The sequence below is a fragment of the Lithobates pipiens genome, unplaced genomic scaffold (genome assembly GCF_037356315.1).
Source record: "Lithobates pipiens isolate NorthernLeopardFrog02 unplaced genomic scaffold, aLitPip1_a1.2 Scaffold_3, whole genome shotgun sequence".
Lineage (NCBI taxonomy): Eukaryota > Metazoa > Chordata > Amphibia > Anura > Ranidae > Lithobates > Lithobates pipiens.
In genome coordinates this window covers 94162893-94186020 of record NW_027507790.1, presented here as the reverse complement: position 1 = coordinate 94186020, position 23128 = coordinate 94162893, and the positions used below count along the sequence as shown (strand labels likewise).

Below are 23128 nucleotides of genomic sequence, written 5' to 3'. Positions count from 1 at the left end.
AAATAAAGTGCAAATTGTCATGTCACTTTGATCTGTTAAATCGCATGACAAGTCACACTGGTGTGAACCGGGGCTAAAGATTAAAGAGGAACAGTGCATGGTTCACAGGAAGCTGAAAAAGGTAAAACACTGGGAAGACCATAATATTATATATACACACACACATATATACATATATATATACATATATATATATATACACATATATATATATATATATACATACATACACACACACACACACACACACACACACACACACACATACATACATATATATACATACACACATATACATAAACAAATGTATTCACCCCCTTGGCTTTTTACCTATTTTGTTACATTACAGCCTTTAGTTCAACGTTTGTTTGTTTTTTTGATCTGAATTATGGATTAGAACACAGTCTAAGTTGATGAAGTAAAATTAGAAAAATATATAAATAAAATTCATTTTCAGTAGTAAAAAAATAATGATATGTGCGTATGTATTCACTCCCTTTGTTATGAAGTCCATTAACTGCTCTGGTGCAACCAATTACCTTCAGGGGTCCCATAATTAGTGAAATGATGTTCACTTGTGTGCAATCTAAGTGTCACATGATCTGTCATTACATATACACATCTTTTTGAAAGGCCCCAGAGGCTGCAACACCTAAGCAAGAGTTACCACTAACCAAACACTGCCATGAAGACCAAGGAACTCTGCAAACAAGTAAGGGACAATGTTGCTGAAAAGTACAAGTCAGGGTTAGGTTATAAAAAAAAAAATATATATACAAATTGTTGATGATCCCTGGACGCACCATCAAATCTATCCTAACCAAATGGAAAGAACATGGCACAGCAAACCTGCCAAGAGACGGCCGCACACCAAAATTCACGGACCAGGCAAGGAGGGCATTAATCAGAGAGGCAGCACAGAGACCTAAGGTTACCCTGGAGGAGCTGCAGAGTTCCACAGCAGAAACTGGAGTATCTGCACATAGGATGACAATAAGAGTTGGGCTTTATGGCAGAGTGGCCAGAAGAAAGCCATTACTTTCAGCAAAAAAACAAAATGGCACGTTTTGAGTTTGCAAAAAGGCATGTGGGAAACTCCCAAAATGTATGGAAGATGATGCTATGGTATGATGAGACTAAAATTTAACTTTTTGGCCATCAAAGAAAAGGCTATGTCTGGCACAAACCCAACACATCACATCACCCAAAGAACACCATCCCCACAGTGAAACGTGGTGGTGGTGGCAGCATCATGCTGTGGGGATGTGTTTCAGCAGTCGGGACTGGGAAACTGACCAAAGCCCAGACCTCAATCCAATAGAAAATCTGTGGTCAGACTTAAAGATTGCTATTCACAAGCCCAAACCATCCAACTTGAAGGAGCTGGAGCAGTTTTGCAAGGAGGAATAGGCAAAAATCCCAGTGGGAAGATGTGGCAAGCTCATAGAGACTTATCCAAAGCAACTTGGAGCTGTGATTGACAGAGGATGCGTATTGCAGAAGGCGCATTCTCTTTTTGATTTAGGTTTCTGCATCACAACTAGGTAAAAGTTGTCAATTAAATAACGCTGGATATTTTGAGTAGGAACTTAAATAAGCTTTAAAATACAGAGAGTACAAAAATGTATGCAACTGCTTTTTATCATTTTTTATTACTTCGGGTTAGTGTCAAACTACGTTATTCTATACTTCACAATAAACAATTAACTACAAACTGAGATGACATCATGACAAACGCCAGTAACTGGTCTACTGATATAAATCAATATAAATAAATGTATCTAAGCCTAAAACCATTTTTTGTTGCTGTATCCCCGATAAGGTGATTTACTCTATTTGGCCTGCTGACTGTTGTCACCTTGAAAGAAAGTGATGGGATATCCAAAATATTTTAGTCACTGCATCAGGATGTAAGGGCAAATCTTCTATTGGGGAGATGTCCACTGGTGACAATGGTCCAACAGGTGATTTGCCCTGAAGTTCAAGAGACTACCTTACTCTCACCTGCTGTTGTGTGCTCAGTACAGAAAGTGAAAGAAAATTATCCCAAATGGACACCAGAAAAAAAAAAAAAAAAAAAAAAAAAAAAAAAAAAAAAGGGGGGGGGGGGGGTCTACCCCTTCCAAACTGTAAAACTAAAATAAAAAGTTTTGACTTTAATGTGACATGCATACTGCAATAGGCGATAACAAGATTTTCAACTACAGTATAATTAAAATCTAAAGTTTAATCTCAAAGTTTAACTTTCACTTTAGTTTGTTTGGGCCAAGCTGGGCCAAACCAACTATCTCCATCACTTGTGTACGACATAAAATGTATACAGCCATATACAGACCTTCCTGCCTCACATTCAGAACAAAATAGCATTGAGCTGAGTGGCAACGTTTCCTCTAATTGCCTGGGTTGGAAGGGCAAGCTGATGATGTCAAGATCTCCTACTCAGCCAATCAGAAGCAGCTTTGTATTCATTGAAAGAATACAAAGCTGCCTATGAATGGCTGAGTGCCACTCAGCCCAAGGCCATTTTGTTCTGGGTGTGAGACTGGAAGATCTCATCTCACACCCAAAACACAGTGATGTATACTGTATGTATTTGAGACTACATACAGTTTATACAGCGCCCCTAGTGGGCTCAGATATTAGTAAAGAAAAAGCGTTCTTTTGGGCCAACTTGGCTCAAACTATTTCAAGTGAACGTAAACCTGGACATCAGCTTGAAAGTGACATGAAGTACTTATTAGCATTTGTGTTCAACATTACCATACTAGAACTGAAAAGTGCTTTAAATGCTTTAACCACATGCCGACCGGGCCATAGCAGAAAGACGGCTACAGCACGGTCGGCTTATTCTGGAAGGGCATCCATGGACATCCTCACAGAATCTTGCTCGGGAGCGCACCCGGAATCATCCATGACCGCCGGGTCCTGAAGACCCGGCACATCATGGATCACGGGAGCTGATAGCACCCGTTTACCATGTGATCACTCTGTCAAAACGACGGAGCAATCACAACAGACCAGCGTCACATCCGGTTCCTCCCTCCCCTCTCTGTACGGATCGGTACAGTGTGAGGGGAGAGGGGGAGAGATTGTTTGCAGCAGCGCTGTGGGCTGGATGTGTAGTGCCCACAGCGCGGCTTAGTTTACATTCCAGCCACATTCTGACTCTGACAATACCCTGCAATACTCTGCCATATCCAGCCATCCACATCCATGGCTCATCCATGCCACATCAGTTAACATCCATGCTACTACAGTGCCTCAAAGTGTAATTAGATAGTCAAATCAGACTTGAAATTTATGCCCCTAGAAAGGCTGCTGGCGCTCCCTGCATGCTGGGCCTCTGTATGTAGCCACGCTGTGTAAAAGTCTCACACATGTGGCATTGCCATACTCAGGAGTAGCAGAATGTATTTTGGGGTGTAATGTTTACTATACATATGCTGTGTGTGAGAAATAACCTGATAATAACAATTTTGTGAATAAATAATTTTTAAAAAAAATAGATTTTTCAAAGAATTGTAGGAAAAAATTACAACTTCAAAAACCTCACCATGCCTCTTTCTAAATACCTTGGAATGTCTACTTTCCAAAAAAAGGTCATTTGGGGGGTATTTGTACTTTCCCGTTATGTTAGGGTCTCAAGAAATTAGATAGGCCGTCAGTACTTCAAGTGTGATCAATTTTCAGAGATTGGCACCATAGCTTGTGGACTCTAACTTTCTCACCGACCAAATAATATACACCAAAGATATGTAGCAGTATACATGTTGACCAAAATTTATGAAGAAAGATTACTAATTTGCTAAATTTTAACAGTTTTTCTTAACAGAATTTTCAGTATTTATAGCGCAAAAAAAAAAAAAAAAAAAAAGCAGTGATTAAATACCACCAAAAGAAAGCTCTATTTGTGTGAAAAAAAAAGGGAAAAAAAACATATGGGTAGTGTTGCATAACTGAGTAATTGTCATTCAAAATGTGAGAGCACTGAAAGCAGAAAATTGGTCTGGTTAGGAAGGGGTTTATGTGCCCAGTGGTCAAGTGGTTAAGGAAGCTGCTTGAAGCTTGCTGAAAGCATCACAAAATGCTTTGAAAAAGCTGGTTGAAAGCTTAGTGTTCACACTGCTCTTATACAAGCTGAATCCCATGTAAGCTAGACAAAATCAGAAAAAAAATTAAAAAAAACTTAGCATAAAATTTCTGATTAGAAGTAGCAGAGCGGGTTCACACCTGTGAGTGCCTTGGCACCCTCCTCTTAGCAACATGGGTGCCCGTCAGGACTTTGACATCATCGGAACCATATCCTGCCCCCGATCACTGGCTACAGTGATGGTGCCATCAAGAAAATAGGGTCTGGAAATAGAAATGGTTGTCAGATAAAAGTATCTCCACAGACAGCGTTGCTACTTCCCAGCTACACAGTGCTGTGAAATAAAAAAAATGGGCCTACGCAAAAGAGCAGCTCTAGATTGTGAACTGTAAGAGCGACATCATAACTGGCTCGTTTCACACTATGAGAAGAAGGTTGCATGAGGCTAGGTCCACTTTAAGGTAAATATGGTCTGATCAAATCTAAAAGTAGGGGAGGTGTATACAAAGAATTTAAAAAGTTTAACTTTTGGCTTCTTTCCTGAACAGTAATGCCACTCACTGCCAGTAACTATAAATATCTTCTACTATCATAATTCACAGAGCATTATTGGTTTACGCTACAAAATGGCTAGGGCTATGTATATTTATTTTCAGGGCTCCACGTAAGATGCATCTGCTCATGAATCTAGTAAACTTTTACTCTTGCTTCAGTAATATATATATATATATATATATAATCATCAGCTTATGGTATATATTATACCATACAAATGCAACACTCAATGCACTGTACCAAGGTAACCTTCATAAGCATTTCAACTACAAATATTTCCAAACCCCTTGTGAGCTGAGGTAAGTGACATATCAGATTTCTATTCCCCGAAGCCTTTGAAAGAGTTAGCAGTAGGTTCAGGTGGAGAGGACACTGAGTTTCTGTATAGATATCTTACCATCTATCTCTCCCAGCCCCTCCTATGCTTCAGGGTGAGGTTGTCCGTATACACTGAACACTTAATGTAACTGGAAGCCACGCTTTTGTTTAGCAATATGATCTTTTAATGGTGATGTCATGTCTTTGAAGGAGAAAATAACAAGCATATGTAAGGACAGATGAGCCATCTACGGCAGAAACATTTTAGAACAATGAGGCAGGTAGCTGGTCTACCACCTGACAACTTTCTTTAGCTACAATTTAATGTTATTCTTTCCTTAGATTGCCTTAGCTATGCAATGTTAATATGCAGGGCAGGTTTCTTAATCAAATATATACATTAAATAACAATTTATAAAAAAAAGTATTATTTTCAAATAGCTTGACATGTGATAGAGAATGTGCCTGGAGAACAACATGCTTGTTCATAAAGCGCACAGTATACTCCAACTGTCATGCTTTTAGTGTTTACAATATAAAAATGTAAACAGTTCTTTTCTCCACTCCTACTAAAAATCATTGGTGAACCGTCAACCTTTTACAGCTGTGCTTTGACTTCGGTGACAGTTCCTCATTTACCGTTTACATGTGAACGACTATTCTAGAATTTGTCCCACTTTAACCACTTAAGCGTCATGTGACACTGTGCCCAAAAAATATTGATGTCCTTTTCCCCACGAATAGAGCTTTTTCTTTTGGTGGCATTTGATTGTATTTTATTTTTTTGTGCTATAAACAAAGACACGATTTTAAATAAAAAAATATTTAACTTTCTACTATAAAACATTCCCAATAAATGTAAAAAAAAAATAAAAATAAAAAATCATATTTCCACATAAATTTAGGCCAATAAGTATTCTGTTACATATTTTTTGTAAAAAAAAAAAAAAAAAAACCCAACAAGCGTATATTGATTGGTTTGCGCAAATATTATAGCTTCTACAAAATAGGGAGATATTTAGGGACTTTTTTATTGTTTTTACTAGTAATGACAGCAATCTGTGATTTTTAGCAGGAGTACGACATTGCGGCATACAAATCTGACACCAAGTGACATTTTTTGGGGACCAGTGACACCAATACAGTGATCAATGCTATAAAAATGCAATGATTACTGTATAATTGACACTGGCAGTGAAGGGGTTAAACACCAGGGGTGATCAAGGGGTTAAATGCTCCCAAGAAGGTGCTTAATAAGACCCCTTTCACACTGGGGCGCTTTGCAGGCGCAAACACGCTAAAAACAGCACCTGAAAGCGCCTTGAAAGAGCCGCTGCTGTCTCTCCAATGTGAAAGCCCTCAGGGCTTTCACACTGGAGTGGTGCGCTGGCAGGACGCTAAAAAAAGTTCTGCTAGCAGCATCTTTGGAGCGGTGAAGGAGCGGTGTATACAGCAGCGCTTTGCGTTGATTTTAACCCTTTTTCGGCCGCTAGCAGGGGGTAAAAGCAACCCGCTAGTGGCCGAATAGCGCAGCAAAATTGACGGTAAAGTGCCACTAAAAATAGCGGTGCGTTACCGGTGATGCACCCACTGCCTCAGTGTGAAAGGGCTCTAACTGTGTGGGGCATTAGGGTAACAAATAGTGTGGCGCTAAATTTATGTAGCAGAATCGTACATAAAAAATGATGTAGCTGTGAAAAAACAGAATATAAATGTACAAAAATGTGACATAAAAACTGTGAATACTGAAAACCATTAATAATTAAATTAGTGAGTCCCAGTGAACAAGTCCACATATATTAAGTAGTGCACAAATGTTGTAGTAGGTATTCCTCACAGGAAAATCAGGGAATCCACAGATCAGGTGAAACCAAGTGTGTCAACTTGTCTGAAGTAATTTAAAAGATAGGTAGAATACTCTTACCAGAGAAGATGGACTCATCAGTTTTACGACAGTTGAGTCAACAGCGCTTGGGGTCCAAACATGGAACCAAATGATGAATTGTGGGTAGTCCGAATGGGTGCTGGGGAGGCTTCAGATGTTATAAGCCCATGGTGAGCGTCTCTCGAAGCATCTCTCAGAATGTCAGGATCGAATGTGTCGCATTTGGGGTTCCGACCCCAAATGTGGAGGGAGGTCCACAAAAAAAATATAATAAAGGAAAAAGAAAGCTCCAAATGGTGCAGGTCAGAGAGTAACCATTGGGTTTTATTTAACCACTTCAATACAGGGCACTTAAACACCTTCCTGCCCAGACCAATTTTGAGCTTTCAGCGCTGTCGCACTTTGAATGACAATTGCGCGGTCATGCTACACTGTACCCAAATGAAATTTTTATCATTTTTTCCCACAAATAGAGCTTTCTTTTGGTGGTATTTGATCACCTCTACGGTTTTTATTTTTTGCGCTACAAATAAAAAAATACCGAAAATTTTGAAAAAAAAAATTTTTTTTTGTTTCAGTCTCAAAACTTTGTAAATAAGTGCGTTTTCTCCTTCACTGATGGGCACTGATGGGGCTACACTGATGGGCACTGATAAGGCGGCACTGATGGGCACCAATGAAGTGGCACTGATAGGCGGCACTGATGGGCGACACGGATGGACACTGATAGGTGGCACAAATTGGCACTGATAGCTGGCACGGATGGGCGGCACGGATGGGCATGGATAGGCGGCACAGGTGGGCATGGATAGGCGGCACAGGTGGGCATGGATAGGCGGCACAGGTGGGCATGGATGGATAGGCGGCACAGGTGGGCATGGATAGGCGGCACAGGTGGGCATGGATAGGCGGCACAGGTGGGCACTCATAGGCGGCATCGGTGTTAAACTATAGTAATGGATGCCAATCAGTGCCAAACAATAATGCATGCCAATCAGTGATGCCCATTGTGGGCACTGATTGGCATCCATTATGGGCACTGATTGGCACACATTGTGCTGACTGGCATCCCTGGTGGTCTAGGGAGGATTATGACCTTTATTACCTTTTCCCTGGTGGTCTGGTGGCGTCCCTGGTGGTCCAGTGTGGGCATCCTCGGGGGGGCTGTGCTGATAATCGATCAGCACAGATCCCCCCTGTCAGAGGAGCAGCCGATCGGCTCTCCTCTACTCGCGTCTGACAGACGCGAGTGAGGGAAAGCCGATCACCGGCTCTTCCCATTTACACTGTGATCAGCCGTGATTGGACACGGTGTCAGACTGACACCCCGCAACAACGATCGCCGCGATGCGCTCCCCCGGGGGCGCGCAGCGGCTCATAATCCTGATCACGTCATATGACGTCCGGTCAGGATTATGAAACCACTTTGCCGCCGTCAATTGCCTATAGGGCGGGCGGCAAGTGGTTAAAAAGTCATAAAAATTATTTTTGTTTATGACATGTGATCACAGAAAAAGTTCAAAATAAAAGCAATGTGGGGTTGCCAGATGCAAGATGAACTATCTTTTAAATTACTTCAGACAAGTTGACAGGTTTTCAGTATTCACAGTTTTTATGTCACATTTTTGTACATTTATATTCTGTTTTTTCACAACCACATCATTTAGCTGAATCACAAGATCTCTCCCTTCCTGAGGGAACGGCTGATCTGTCTCTCCTGCGAACGATCGGTGGGTTGCGACGCCCATATCGGCAACCGGATCCACTGGCTGGCTCCTGTTGTGTCCAATCACAGTGGGAGCGGCACATGCAGCCAAAAGCACGAAGTAACGTACTGTTACATGACTTTACGCAGCTGGGCGGCTCTACCACAGTATATATGCGGTGGGCGGTCCAGAATTGGTTAAAGGATCCATTCACACCACAATTTCTGCATCCTCATATTTTTATGTGTTCCGATTAGATTTTTTCGATGAGTTTTCCCCCCTTTTCTCTTTATTTCAATGCAGGATACGTGCAGTGTGTTTTGCCATGTTCCATACAGAACAAAGCAACAGCAGCATGTTCCGCTTTTGTTGACAACACAAACGCACTGTACTAGTGTGAACTACAGCCAATGGAATACATGGAAAGCACTGTGCATGTGTTTTTGATGCAGATTAAAATGCAACGACTACATCTGGCGTGAACCAGCCTTTAATGACCGTAAAATTATGATTCTGGTACAAAGCATAGCAAAGTTATTTACAAATGAAACAAAACTTTTTTCATTTTGCTCATTTTACATAACACTAAAAAATAAACAAAAAAATAAACATAATTATATATTATATATTAATAAAAAGAGAAATAAAATCAAAATCAGAAGTAAAATAATAGTTGAAGTAAGAAGAAGTTCAAGAAATTCTATGGTCACAGCAAACACTCATTTTCTAAGATCAAAATTGTAATTATACACACACACACTAATAATTTTTGACAATACAATATAAGCATCCCTGAAAAATGTCCTGTTATGTTGTGAGAGTTCTGTCTGTGTGCGGATCATCTCTTTCCACATTTTCCTGGATTCCTTGTATGCTTTGCAGTTTCTACTCTGCTGTTTAATTTAAAATTTTAAGGACTACATATCCCATGGTGCCTTGCTGCCTGTAAGCAATGATTCCTGTACTGACTCCACCTCCTGAAACTCCAACTCAGCACCTCTGTAGTTCAGAAGGCAGGCTCTGGGAAATGTGACACACAGCAGGACCTACTCAGGGTAAAGTGATTACATGCCACAGAAATCAAGCAAATGTGTGGAGATCTTCAAAAAGTTTACAAACTTTGAGACTGGATAGATTAATGAAATACAGTGTGGAACTGAACATGATTTAAAATTTTGACTATAGACATGCTTTAACTAGAGTTGATTAGCAGAAACCTGGGGTTAAAAGGTGTTAAATAGATTGCTTTTTTAAAGCTTTTTTTTTTTTTACTTATTAGGCTGTTACAACAGACATATTGCAGATTGGAGCTCTTCCCTTTTGATGGGAAGATGAATGAACAGAGCAGATTCAAAAGTAACATTACTTTGTATACAATTAGCGTCTGAAGAAAGTTGATAAATATTGTGTTAGACTGTCCTTTTTGACAGCAGCCACTTCTAGAGATGCCATCTTTACACAACCGTTGGCTTTCATTTTGGATTCGGGGATCACAGACAGGTGGGAGAGATGAGCGCGACAGAAGGACTGGACATGCTACACTCGCCCTGTGTACTTTGAGTAAGCTTTTTGTGCATGTGTAGCACAGTGTCCTCATCTGGATGACGAAATTCTATGATGGAGGGCAAAGTGCTTCCTAATCACACCAAAGCCACCTTTTGTCTCCTGCACTCAGGGGCTATGTCCTCAAAGCTTTTCCAGCATCCACTCACTTGAAGGCATCAGCCGATAGCCCAGAGTCTATGAATATCAAGCCTGTGTCCTGTACGATTAAGAATTGCATTTTAAGAAAAACATCAGAATTGTACAATAATATCAGTAGTGAGGCATACTACTCATGTCCCAAAGTGAACTTGCACTAGAAAAAGATCATGTTCTCTGTAGGAAAGACTGAAAGCCCTATGACTTTAAGGCGTTCCCGCGGGAGATGTAACAGTAGAATGGCCAGTGTATACAACATTGATTGGGAGTGAGGTAACCGCAGCCAACTGTGTCTCAAATGAAAAGGGATTGGAGGTCTGACCCAGAAAACAAGCATCGTAACCGCCTGATGAAACTTTAATGATCAACACAAGGTTCTCCATCTCTCAGGCTTCGTACAAACACATCGGTATTAGATTAATGCAAGGCACACTGTAGAAAATCTCTAGAGGAGAAGCTTCTGAAAAATGTCTACAAGTGACAAAATCAATAGATAAATATACCCGCCCGATGATTATTTATTGTCTTTCTAATAAACGCTGATCTGAAAAAAAAAAAAAAGTAAAAAAAAAAAAGAAAAATCCCAATTTATCATTCCGTTTAAGTTTTCCCCAAGCGATTCAGCAAAAGTAACCAAAACTATCAAGTATCTTTTTGTAATAGTTTTAAGTTTATGGCCTCATACACATTATAAAAATGGCAGTAGCAGCTGCAGAAAGCTGAAATTTGCAGTAGCGTTTTTACGCTGTTGCTTTTTTTAGATTTGTTTAGTCAAACCATACTGCCACAAAAGCTTATGGCTCAAAAACGCTGATAAACGCAGAATAGCCACAGTTTCAGTGTTAAGCTTTTATTAGAGTTGGAGCATTTTTACAGCTGAAAAACTATTAAAACTCACTAGTTCTAGGTTTTTTTCAAGCCAGAAAACGCCCCTGCCAAAAAAATGCTGCTAACAGCCTATGTGTGCATGTACAAATAGGAAAACATGCTGTGGAGTTTACCGGCTGCAGAAAAAAACGCCTGAAGCCAAAATCTGCAACTGTAAAAGTGTCCAGTTGCATGAGGCCTATAAATTAGCTCCTCTCTTACAATGAAAACACATTACCTGACATACAAACCATGGCAATTTGCACACCTACTCCAATGTACACAATTTTATCCTCACACTTTGCTCCTACATGTAAAAATCTACTTTTTTGCTGGAAAATTACTTAAAACCCCCAAAGATTATAACATATACATATATATATTTATTTATTATAATCTTTGGGGGTTCTAAGCAATTTTCCAGCAAAAAAGTATATATATATATATATATATATATATATATATATATATATATATATATATATATATATATATATTTATTTATATTAGCAGAGGTCCTCTAGAATAAAATAAAATGTATTGCAATTTTCTATGTCACACGGTATTTGCGCAGCGTTTTTTCAAACGCACTTTTTTGATAACACTGAGGTGAAGCCACCATCAATCAAGATGTAATATCCCATCCCCAATGTATTGAGCTGGTTAGTGGGCATGGATGAGGGAGGGAGGGAGGGAGGGAGGGAGGGAGGGAGTTGGCTGTCATTTTCCATTGTGTATATGCCCACATGTGTGACTCTATAGTCACATGGGCTGCTCAGATGTGATAGGGAGGAAATGCCCAGGGCAGAAAATAGACTGAAAACCGAGTATGTGCAGAGCTGCCAGCACTACTCTGCAAAGTCCCCAACTGCAGTGGGGACATGAACAGGAGGGGGAGACCTAGAACAGCAAGATCAACCAGGTTTTTTTGCAGAATACAGAGAATGAATCCCATAATGACTGAGAAACAATTTATACACCGACATGTTTAATCCACATATACTTTTAGGTTAATATTTCAATTTATTCAACTTTGAAAATATAGAACAGGAAAATTTGAATCTGTGTATCTATAAAATATTTATGAACTAAAGCCAGAAAAATGTACTTTGATTTCATATAGTAAAATATATCTGACCTATTCTATACTTCAAAATGATCAATTAAACTTCAACTGTCCAGTAGTGAATACATTTTGGGTACTGCCAATAGATAACTCTATGCATTAGTAGCTTCAGTTTAATGCTCATTTCAAATCCACAATAGCCAATGCCTATCTTATATCATCTACTACTACTACTACTACTACTACTACATTGGAACACCTAAATAGATAACAAATAGTGATAAAAGGCAAATTGGATCAAAAAGTTGGATGAGTGAGATGCATTTTTATTATATATGTTACTGTCTTACAGGTAAAGTGTAATATTTTAAAGGAACAAATACATTTTAGCCTTGGCTAGGAAAAACTGGGCAAATGTCAAATGTCAGTCAGTGTATGCCAGGGGCAAGATTAGAAAAAGTACATAAAAATACATACTGATCTGCCAGTGTGCTCCTAACTTCCTGTTTGGATAGGCAAAACAGTGCCTCAGAGGCTCCATTTACACCATGGTGTTCCGTTTTGCAGCCAGAATCGTTGCGATTCTGCAACGATTCGTAACCACAGCAAATCGCAAGATGCCCTTGCAATCCCAGCTATTTTGAATGGCACCAAATCGCGGTGGAATTTTTCCATGATTGCAGTAAAACCGTGCAAACAGAACCGCGGGACGCACAAAAAAAATTGTTGTACTGCAATTTTGTTTGCACATTTTTACCATGATTCGTCGGGCGACAAACAGCAAAATCGCACCATGATTTGGTGGCATTCAAAATAGCGGGGACTTCAAGGGCGTCCATCAATTTGCAGCGCTTCCGAATCAAGTGCAGAATTGCTGCATTTCCGCCTGCAAAACGGAACGCCATGGTGTGAATGGAGTCTAAATTACTGCATTCTCAGCCCTGCCTGTTTGAGTACAGAATTCCACTTCTCTCCTCACCCCTCTGTCTTACTCCACATGCATACATTTATTTAATGCCCAATGAAATAATACTGCTGTCTTGACTCCAAAGAGTCTTGCCACATAATTGGGTGAATTCAGTAAAGACCCAACAACACTTTTCTGGCATTTTGGCCCTGCCCCAGCTTCAAATCTTCCTGTTGCCCATTTCAGTAGGTTTACCGACATGTGTGGCAGATTCAGGTAGATGGACAAAGTGCTGCTATTACTGCAACACATTCAAAAAGAACTACCTCCAGGTCGTAGATAAAAAAACTGAGGGTAATCAAGACCAACACTTTGTGTACAGAGACAGGCCAGAATGCCTGTCTCTGTGCACTGCGTACAGAGCAGCAGCAACAATGCTGCCAGGTTCAGAGTTGACAGCCTCCTAGCAGCCAGCGATACTGACGGTAGCCAGAACTTAATAGGGAAGATAAGACACAGATTCTCCATTAGGTCCCCTCTCTCCTTGTGACTGACCACAGGCAGTGGGCAGATTCTATAGTCAATATCAGGCTGTGTATTGGCTATGGAATCTTCCTCTGCCTGCTATCAAAAAACATAAGGAAAGGGGACTTGATGGGGGACTAGTGTCTCAACATACCTATCAGGCTCCACCCACCCAACTTCGAAAAACTTTGGCTGCTGCGCTGTCTGTGCAATAGCTGCAGAGACAGGGAGGGAACTGTGGACAAACTCGCTGTATGGACAGTCTCAGTGGATGCCCCAGGTTTATATACTTGTTTACAACAGGTACATGGGTACCTGTCGTCCACACCGACATTTGTCATGTAGAGGCATGGGTGTCAGACAAAATTTATGAATTCCCCTGAATGTATTTAGGAGAAAGGGCTGTCTACATCTGTATAAACTGATTTCCCAGCAGAGGCCCTAGAGTGGCACAGGCTCTCATTACAGGAAAAAGGTAAAAAAAATAAAAAATTGAGGATATATTGTAGAGGTGGAGAAGGTTTGAGGGGTGGTAAAGTCTGAAGTCTGAACATACACTGTAAGACAATGGAGATATGCCAACTCTTTTTTTTTTACTACTATACTAAAATTTGTACAACTGTGTAATCCCTATGCTGATTTTAATTTTGGATAGATGCGTACATGTATACTTCATTGAAGCATAAGGAAAGCACTTAAAATGTTAAATTAGATCACATGCCTGGTTTTCATATATTTTTGGGGACTCCATTAACAAAAATTCCCACGAACACCGTTCCACGGCTCTGTCATTCTTATCAATAAAGTTTTCATGAGACTGACTCCGACCACCGCTATCCTTTTTTAAAGCCTCCAATTAGAGGAGACGGTATTAGATCATCAATGTTTGACAGTTATGTTTTGACACTTCAGATTTGAACACAAAACTAAATTAATTATTGAATAGGAAAAATGCATTCCTTTGTAAAGTACTCTTTCACACAACAGTATGAAACGAAAAAGGTTGTAGAAAATTAAATTTGTGTTTTGTTATGAAGAGTTCGCTTTTGCGATTACTAAGGATGCCTAATCAACAATATATTTTACCTGAAAAGGTTTGTAAATTAATATTTTTTAAAGTAAATCTATAATTCTGGCAGATATAAAAAAAAAAAAAAAAACAAAAAAAAAAAAAAAAACACATCACACTTTTATCATGAGGACTTCTTTAACTGACTTTACTGGCTCCTGATGTCAGTTAATATGACAAAATGCGTTGAAGCGTAACTTCCGGTTTGACGCTACTTCCGGTACCAGAATTGCGTAGTGCCCATCTTTGATTGGGGAAGAACGGTTTTCTAATGCAGGCCATACACGGTCGAATTTCGAACGAATTTTCTTTTCAAAATCAGAAAATTCGTTTTTTTTGTGATCCGATGATGCCACCATTGATTTTCGAAATTCGGCCGACCAAGCCTTCAATTTCACCTCATGTTGCTACAGAAAAGAATTTTCTTGGCTGGGAATCTTCTTTTCTCTCCGTACATTTTCTTTTATCTCCGTACATTTTCTTTTATCTCCGTACATTTTCTTACGTTTCTCGCACGATTCTCCCATCATTGATTAGAAAATCGTTCGTTTTTCTAAAAATTTCCAACATGTCCGATTCCTCAAATTTTATTTCTGCACGAAAATCGGCTGTTGCTGCAGCCCACTAATGGTGCGAAATTCATACGAAAATTCTTAGATACGATTTTCGAAAGAAAATTCTTTCGAAATTCGAACCGTGTATGGCCGGCATAAGGCCAATACTGGCAAATATGCAAGTGCCTTTCTTTGTGTATTTTTAATAAACAAACTGTACTTTCATTATATGGGATATCTTGCCTTCTCCTTTATTGTGGGATACAGAGCAAATATTCTATTCTGGCAGAGTTAACCATTGAAAACTGGGAGAACAGTGAAACAAAGCTTTTGGAATACACGGAAGCCAGGATATAACACAGGTTGCATTTGACTCACTTGTTCATGCAAGGAGTCAAAACCTTCTGGTTGAGTGTGGTGTGTTCTGTGCACATCGGTTTCCTGGAAAGAACACATTGTGAAGCATTATCCTGTCTTTGTGGTCCATGTTTAAGCACAATGTGTGAGGAGTGGGAGGATTGCATTTCATTTGAACACTAATACTTTATAATTTGATGGTCTGTTTAGGTGGTAATGTTACCCACAGGTATAGGTGGGGATTGGTATAAAAAGAGTCCCAGTTTTTTATACAGCAGAACAGCAGCAAATTTTTATGTTTGGTTTTGAAGGTTTTTGGGGTTTTTTTCTTTTTCTTTTTTTTTGGTTGGACTATGAGAAATATCCAGATTTCTTCAGAACATGAATGTTGAATGCCATGATTATTAATGATGCCTATGATGTCTAATAATATAATATATAAAAATGTTTGTGAATGTATATTTTTAAAAGTCTATAATTCTGGCAGATATAAAAACACCACATCACACATCACTATCATAATGGATTTTTTTACCAATCTTTCTACTTGTCAGACACTTTTTGATCTTACCCTGCTAAGACAACTCCATCAGATGTATGAACATCACACAACACCTTCCCTAGTTCATAATGCAGCTGGCTCACAGCGCCGGTGCGATTCTGAAACAGATAAAAGGAAATATTTCTACAAAGATTTTTCTGTACTAGAAGGTACCCCTTGCTCACAGCTAGTGTATTCTTATATTCCAGTGAACACGCTAGAAGTTTTAAAACATTCTAGTCTAGATGTAGGATATTTTTCATGGCATCTTTAACACATATACGTGTCAAGCCACATGGTGCCACAGAATTCACTCAATCCATAAAAACAGTGCTATAGAGGAAACATGAAACGGTAACGTGAGGAAAAAAAAAAAAAAGAGGCCTGCTATAATATACCTGACAGACTAGATGTATAAAAAGGTAGAAGTTAAGGTTTTTAAGCCAGATCTGTAGCAAAGCAAAGGACTAGAATGTAGCACTTCAGTTAGGCCGTGTTCACATTGGTACGCTGCGGTTTGGGTGCAGTGGCATTGTAGGTGTGTTTTACGTGCGGTTTTAGGAGTGCTTCCATTAACATCTATTAGACTTTTATCATGAAAGCACGAAGCCCTGTATGCTGCATCTTTAATGGGTTTTCAGAAAATACAAAATCTAACAGAAGTCAATGGCAGCTAAAACCGCATGTAAAACACACAATTGCTCTGCACTCAAACTGCAGTGCACTGGTGTGAACCCATGCTTAAAAGATAAATATACTGTTAAACACATAAGCTCTTTTAATATATCCATGAATACCAAACAACTTTGCAAGTACAACATATTACTTTATCTTGCTTGGTCCTTTGAGTATTCATCACAGGCCAAAGCCAGTTTTAACAATGCTGTTTACATTCAGCTTGTCTACAGTCTACACTGTAACTGCAGACACAGAACAAGGATGGTAGATGCAGCATGTATCTGTCAGATTCAATATCTATACTGCCAGCAGTCTAATTACGATTTGGATGCTTGAATGTACTTACACAATGTCTGGAGATCACAAACTGACAGAATTAGTATGCCCTTTGATTAAGTTTAGCCTGTATTGCATGTTATTTTAGAAGGAAAACTGTAGAAGGCAGAATACACATCAAAATATTTTTGCTGATGCCTTCCTTCTCAGTTCTTGTTTGGAGACATACTTTCTACACAGCATATGAATAATACTGTATGGCCCCAGATGAAGATATTGAATCGTGTATACTAAACTATCACTCCTCTGTGGTCACATACTGGATATTGTCTGATTTGTCAGAGCTTGAGTGCTTTGTTCAATGTTGTATTGTTCCAACGTTCATAATGTGGAACCAACTGAAAATTTCAAACCCAACAATCAGCTAAAACGATATATTCTGTGAATTCAACTACAGCACAAAAAAAAAAAAAAACACAACAACAACAACAACAACATGATCTATTGAAATAATAATAAAAAATAAAATAAAAAAGGTTTAGTTTCTTGCATTACAAACATTGGAAGATACCCAACTAAATGGGAAATAAAATGTGAAGCTGAACAAAATGAACAGATATATGGATTCGATTCATTGAGACAGGCAAGGAAGGATTCTGCCATACCTAGAAATAACCAGATGTTAGAAATACAGGCTGATCCTGGTTAGCATTGCTCATATACTCAGTTTAATTGAAATAATTGATTTTAAAATCCAACTTTCCATAATCGTTTTTATATCCATTGAGACTTGATGCAGGCTTCACACATTAGAAGCAAGCTATCCAACCTGCTGTTTAAACATATGTGAACATAACACCATTAAAGGATCTCTAATTTTCATTTTTGAACAGGGTTATGACAAACAAGCCAGTCTCTGACTTAAAAATAGTCCTTGAAGTGATCCTGTTAAAAGCCAGGAAAAAAAATAACGCTTTTATAAAATTTTAATGAAACATTAATAAATTCTCGCTTATATATCACATGTCTCTGGGGAGGGGCTAGAAATTGGCAGCACTTTACGTGGGATCTGCTTAATGCTTCATTGGGAACAAAATCACATCATGCAAATGTAAGTTTCTGCCAATTTCTGCAGGTCCCTGCGGGTGTGAAATATGTTGAATAGAATGCATTTGTAAGCTCATTTAAAAAGTTTCAAGACACAGCACCATGGATGGGGACATATCTTGACCGTTCCCCCAGAATATTTCATATCATTAAAAAAAAAGGAAACTCATTTTGTATATTAAAATATGTATGTTGACATGCATAGCCTGCCAGGTAATCAATATATGTCCCTTTTTGAGGCTCATTCTCAAACTGTGGCCTGTGGTTCAGCTTATCAATGCTTAGTTGTTAACCTAAAACAAAAGTAAATGCAGATCGCATATGTGAATAACATTATGACCACCCACCCAATATTGTGTATGTCTCCTTTTTGCTGCTAAAACAGCCCTGACCCACCGAGGCATGAACTTCACTAGACAAGGCATCACATTGCCTCCACCAGCTTGTCTTCTTTCTATAATGCACATAGGCCAATCTTTCCATAGGCCCCCTTCTTCCATTGCTCCATGGTCCAGTTATGATTCTCATGTGCCCACTGCAGGTGCTTTTGGCTGTGGACACGGGTCAGCATGGGCACCCTGGTGAATGTGTATCTAAACAGCCCCTACACAACAAACTGCGATTCACTGTGTTCTATCACCTTTCAATCAGAACCAGTATTAACTTTTTTTTTAGCAATTCCAGCCACAGTGGCTCTTCCTTTAGAGTCTGACTACATGGCCCAGTCTTCACTCCCCCAATGGCATCAATGAGTCTTGTTATTCTAAGGGCCCTGTCACTAGTTTGCCGTTTTTCCTTCCTTAGGTCACTTTTAGTAGGTACTGACCACTGTAGACTGGGAAAATCCCACAACAGCTGCAGTTTTGAAGTTGCTCAAATCCAGTTGTCTAGCCATTACAATTTGACCTGTGTCAAATCCTTATGCTTGATCATTTTTTTTTCTGTTTTCAAAGCATCAACTTCAGGGAAAACATTTTTACTTGCTGCCTATTATATTCCACCCAAATTTAAAGGTGCCATTGCAATGAGATAATCAGTGTTATTCACTTTACCTATGAGTGGTCATATTATATTATGGCTGATCAGTGTATGTACCTCAAAACTAAACTCAAAAAGGAATTAGAAAATGGAAGGCATGTATACATGAACAGCATGGCAAATAATGCCATTCGATTAAAAGATTAAAGATCAGTAAACTTTTATAACTGTATTGACACTATGTTGGGATGCATACCAAAAAAAAGAAAAAAAGGAAAAGCTATTTAGCATATGCTTTAGTAAGCAGACACCACCCACGACATGTGAGATGCTTTCTGTAATCTGTTTGCAGAGAACTATCCCTTTCATGATTAAGCCTATTTTTGGAATTTGGTGTTTACAAGTTAAAATCCATATTTTTTGCTAGAAAATTACTTGGAACCCCCAAACATTATATATATTTTTTTAGCAGAGACTCTAGAGAATAAAACGGCGATTGTTGCAATATTTTATGTCACACGGTATTTGCGCAGCGGTGTTTTAAACGCAACTTTTTGGGAAAAGGGACATGAATAATAAAAAAAAAAAAACAGTAAAATTAGCCCAATTTTTTTGCGTAATGTGAAAGATAATGTTACGCCGAGTAAACAGATACCAAACATGTCACACTTTATAATTGCGCGCACTTGTGGATTGACGACAAAGTACGGTACCTAAAAATCTCAATAGGCGACGCTTTAAATTTTTTTTACGGTTACCAGGTTAGCGTTACAGAGGAGGTCTAGTGCTAGAATTATTACTCTCGCTCTGACGATCACGGCGATACCTCACATGTGTGATTTGAACACCGTTTACATACGCGGGCGCGACTTCCGTATGCGTTTTCTTTGCTTCGCAAGCTCGCGGGGACGGCAGGCGCTTTAAAAAAATTATTATTTTTTTAATTTTTTTTAAAATGCCTAAATTGTTTAAAAAAAAAAAAAAAAAAAACAATTGATCACTTTTATTGCTGTCACAAGGAATGTAAACATCCCTTGTGACAGTAATAGGTGGTGACAGGTACTCTTTATGATCTAAAAGACCCCCCACCCCTCCTTTACACTTCAATGTATTCAGATCGCCGAAAACGGTGATTCTGAATACCGGATATTTTTTTTAAACCGGCGCCATTGGCAGCCGAGTAAACGGGAAGTGACGTCATGACGTCGCTTCCGTGTTTACGATGAGGAGACTGGAACGAAGCCGATTACGGCTTCATTCCAGTCCCTGCCCAGCAGCCGAAGGCAGCAGAATTTGAATCGGTGCTCCCGATCGAGCGGGAGCACCGGTAACAGCGGCGAGAGGCGGCGGGAGGGGGGGACGTCCCCTCCCGCTGCTCCGGCATAACAGCCGAGCGGCTTTTAGCCGCATCGGTTGTTAAGCCTGGATAGCCAATCGCCTGCTGAAAAAAACGGTACCGGGATGATGCCTGCAGGTGCGGGCATCATCCCGGTATACCCCCCGGAAGCCGAGTACGCACATCTGCGTACGCTCGGCGGGAAGGGGCTATATAGGATTAAATTACTTTAATATACAAGTAAATGCGCAGTGAGCCAGATCACTAGAAATTTTTTTTTTTTTTTTTTTTTTTTTTTACACACAGTGCAGGTAGCCTGAAACTAGAGGTCGACCGATATATCAGCCGATATTTGGCATTTTTTTAAATTAATTAGCATCGGCCGATTGTGCTGTTAAAAATGGCCGATAATATCTTCAGCGCGACTTGCAAATGACTTCTGTAATAGAAGTCAATGCAAGTTGCCAGAAGACATCAGTGAAGCGACTTGTTTCCTCTCTGGGCAGTCTGCCAAGAAAAGAGCAAAGAGATACAATGTTTACACTTCTGAATGAATTCAACTCAGTGTGTAGAAGTTCTCAGTTTAACCATTTAACCACTTAAGGACGCCGCATGGCAATGTACGTCGGTGGAATGGCACCGACAGGCACAAGCACGTACATGTACGTGCTCGCCTTCCAGCGGGTGGGGGGTCCGATCAGACCCCCTCCCGCTGGATGCGGCGGTCCGTTTCGCTGCAGGAGCGATCCGGGATGAGGGGATGGCCATTGGTTTCTGGCCACCCCCTCTCGATCGCTCCTGGCGAATGAGAAGCTTCCTCCCACTGTGTATAGTAAACACAGGCAGGGAGGAAGTGATGTCATTCTCCTCGGGGCGGTCTTTTTGACCGGACTACGAGGAGAAGTGAAAGTAAGTGTGCACCAACACTACACTAACACGTAGGCACACACAGGCACACAAACCCCCCCGATCACCCCCCCCGCCCCCCCTCCCAGTCACAGTGTCACTGATTGCAGTGATCATTTATTTACTGATCACTGCATTCAGTGTCAGTTGTGACAGTAAAAAGTGTCAGGGCAGTTAGTGTTAGGTCCAAGGTAGCCCCCTACCACCCCCCAATAAAGGTTTAACCCCCTGATTGCCCCTAGAGTTAACCCTTTCACCCCCTTTTGCCAATTTTACTAAGCGATAGTTTTTCTGATCGCTGTATTAGTGTTGCTAGGTAGCTAGTTATTTTTTTAGGTTCACCGCCAGGTTTTTATAGTGCTAGGTACCACCATATACTACCCAATAACGGTTTTAACCCTTTCACCAGCGATCACCGTATAAGTGTCACTGTTGACGCTGGTTAGCCAGTTAGTTATTTAGGTTCCCCGTCAGGTTTTTATATAGCGCCAGGGACCCCCATTCACTACCTAATAAAAATTTGAACCCCCTGACTGCTACTAGTTAACCCTTTCACCAGTGATCACCGTATAAGTGTTATGGGTGACTCTGGTTAGTTTTCTTTTTATAGCATCAGGGCACCCGCCATTTATTACCCAATAAAGGTTTAACCCCCCCTGATCACCCGGCGGGTGATATCAATTAGGTTTTAGGGTCAGGGTCTGCATCACCCCAGGCAGCGATAGGTTAGTGCCAGTACCGCTAACACCCACGCGCAAAGCATAAACCTCCTGTAGTGGTATAGAATCTGAACAGATCAATATCTGATCTGATTTATACTAGCGTCCCCAGCAGTTTAGGGTTCCAAAAAAACGCATTGTTAGCGGGATCAGCCCAGATACCTTCTAGCACCTGCGTTTTACCCCTCCGCCCAGCCCACCCAAGTGCAGTATCGATCGATCACTGTCACTTACAAAACACTAAACACATAACTGCAGCGATCGTAGAGTCAGGCCTGATCCCTGTGATCGCTAACAGTTTTTTTTGGTAGCGTTTTATATTTAAATCCGGAAGGCAGTGCTTGGTTTTCGGGGTCCTGTACGCGGCTAGGCTCCCAAAAAGTCCCCCACATGTGGTATCTCCGTACTCGGGAGAAGCACTAGAATTTAGTTTGGGGTGTAATTTGACTTATGCCCATAGCACGTGTGAGCAATATATCATTTAGTGACAACTTTGTTCAAAAAAAAAAAAAAAATTGTAATATTCCTGCAACTTGTGGCAAAATATAAAATATTTCATGGACTCAACATGCCTCTCAGTAAATAGCTTGGGGTGTCTACTTTCCAAAATGGGGTCATTTGGGGGGGGTTTTGTGTTATTTTGGCATTTTATGGCCATCAAAACTGTGATAGGTAGTGAGGAGTGAAATCAAAAATTTGCACCCTTAGAAATCCTGAAGGCAGTGATTGGTTTTCGGGGTGCCATACGCGGCTAGACTCCCAAAAAGTCCCACATATGTGGTATCCTGTACTCAGGAGAAGCAGCAGAATATATTTTGGGGTGCAATTCCACATATAACTATGGCATGTGTGAGCAATATATCATTTAGTGACAACTTTTTTTTTTTTTGTGTGTCATTATTCAATCACTTGGAACAAAAAAAAAATATATATTCAATGGGCTCAACATGCCCGTCGGCAATTTCCTTGGGGTGTCTACTTTCCAAA

The 23128-nt window shown here is 40.0% G+C and overlaps 1 protein-coding gene across 1 annotated transcript in view; it reads right to left on the bottom strand.

Annotated features, from left to right (window-relative positions):
* Window positions 1-23128, bottom strand: part of FBXW8 (F-box and WD repeat domain containing 8) — a 209536-nt gene that overhangs the window by 111031 nt on the left and 75377 nt on the right. Inside the window, exon 4 of the mRNA XM_077462047.1 lies at window positions 16172-16260. Coding sequence (XP_077318173.1) covers window positions 16172-16260 — 89 coding nt within the window. The remainder of the gene's footprint in view (window positions 1-16171; window positions 16261-23128) is intronic.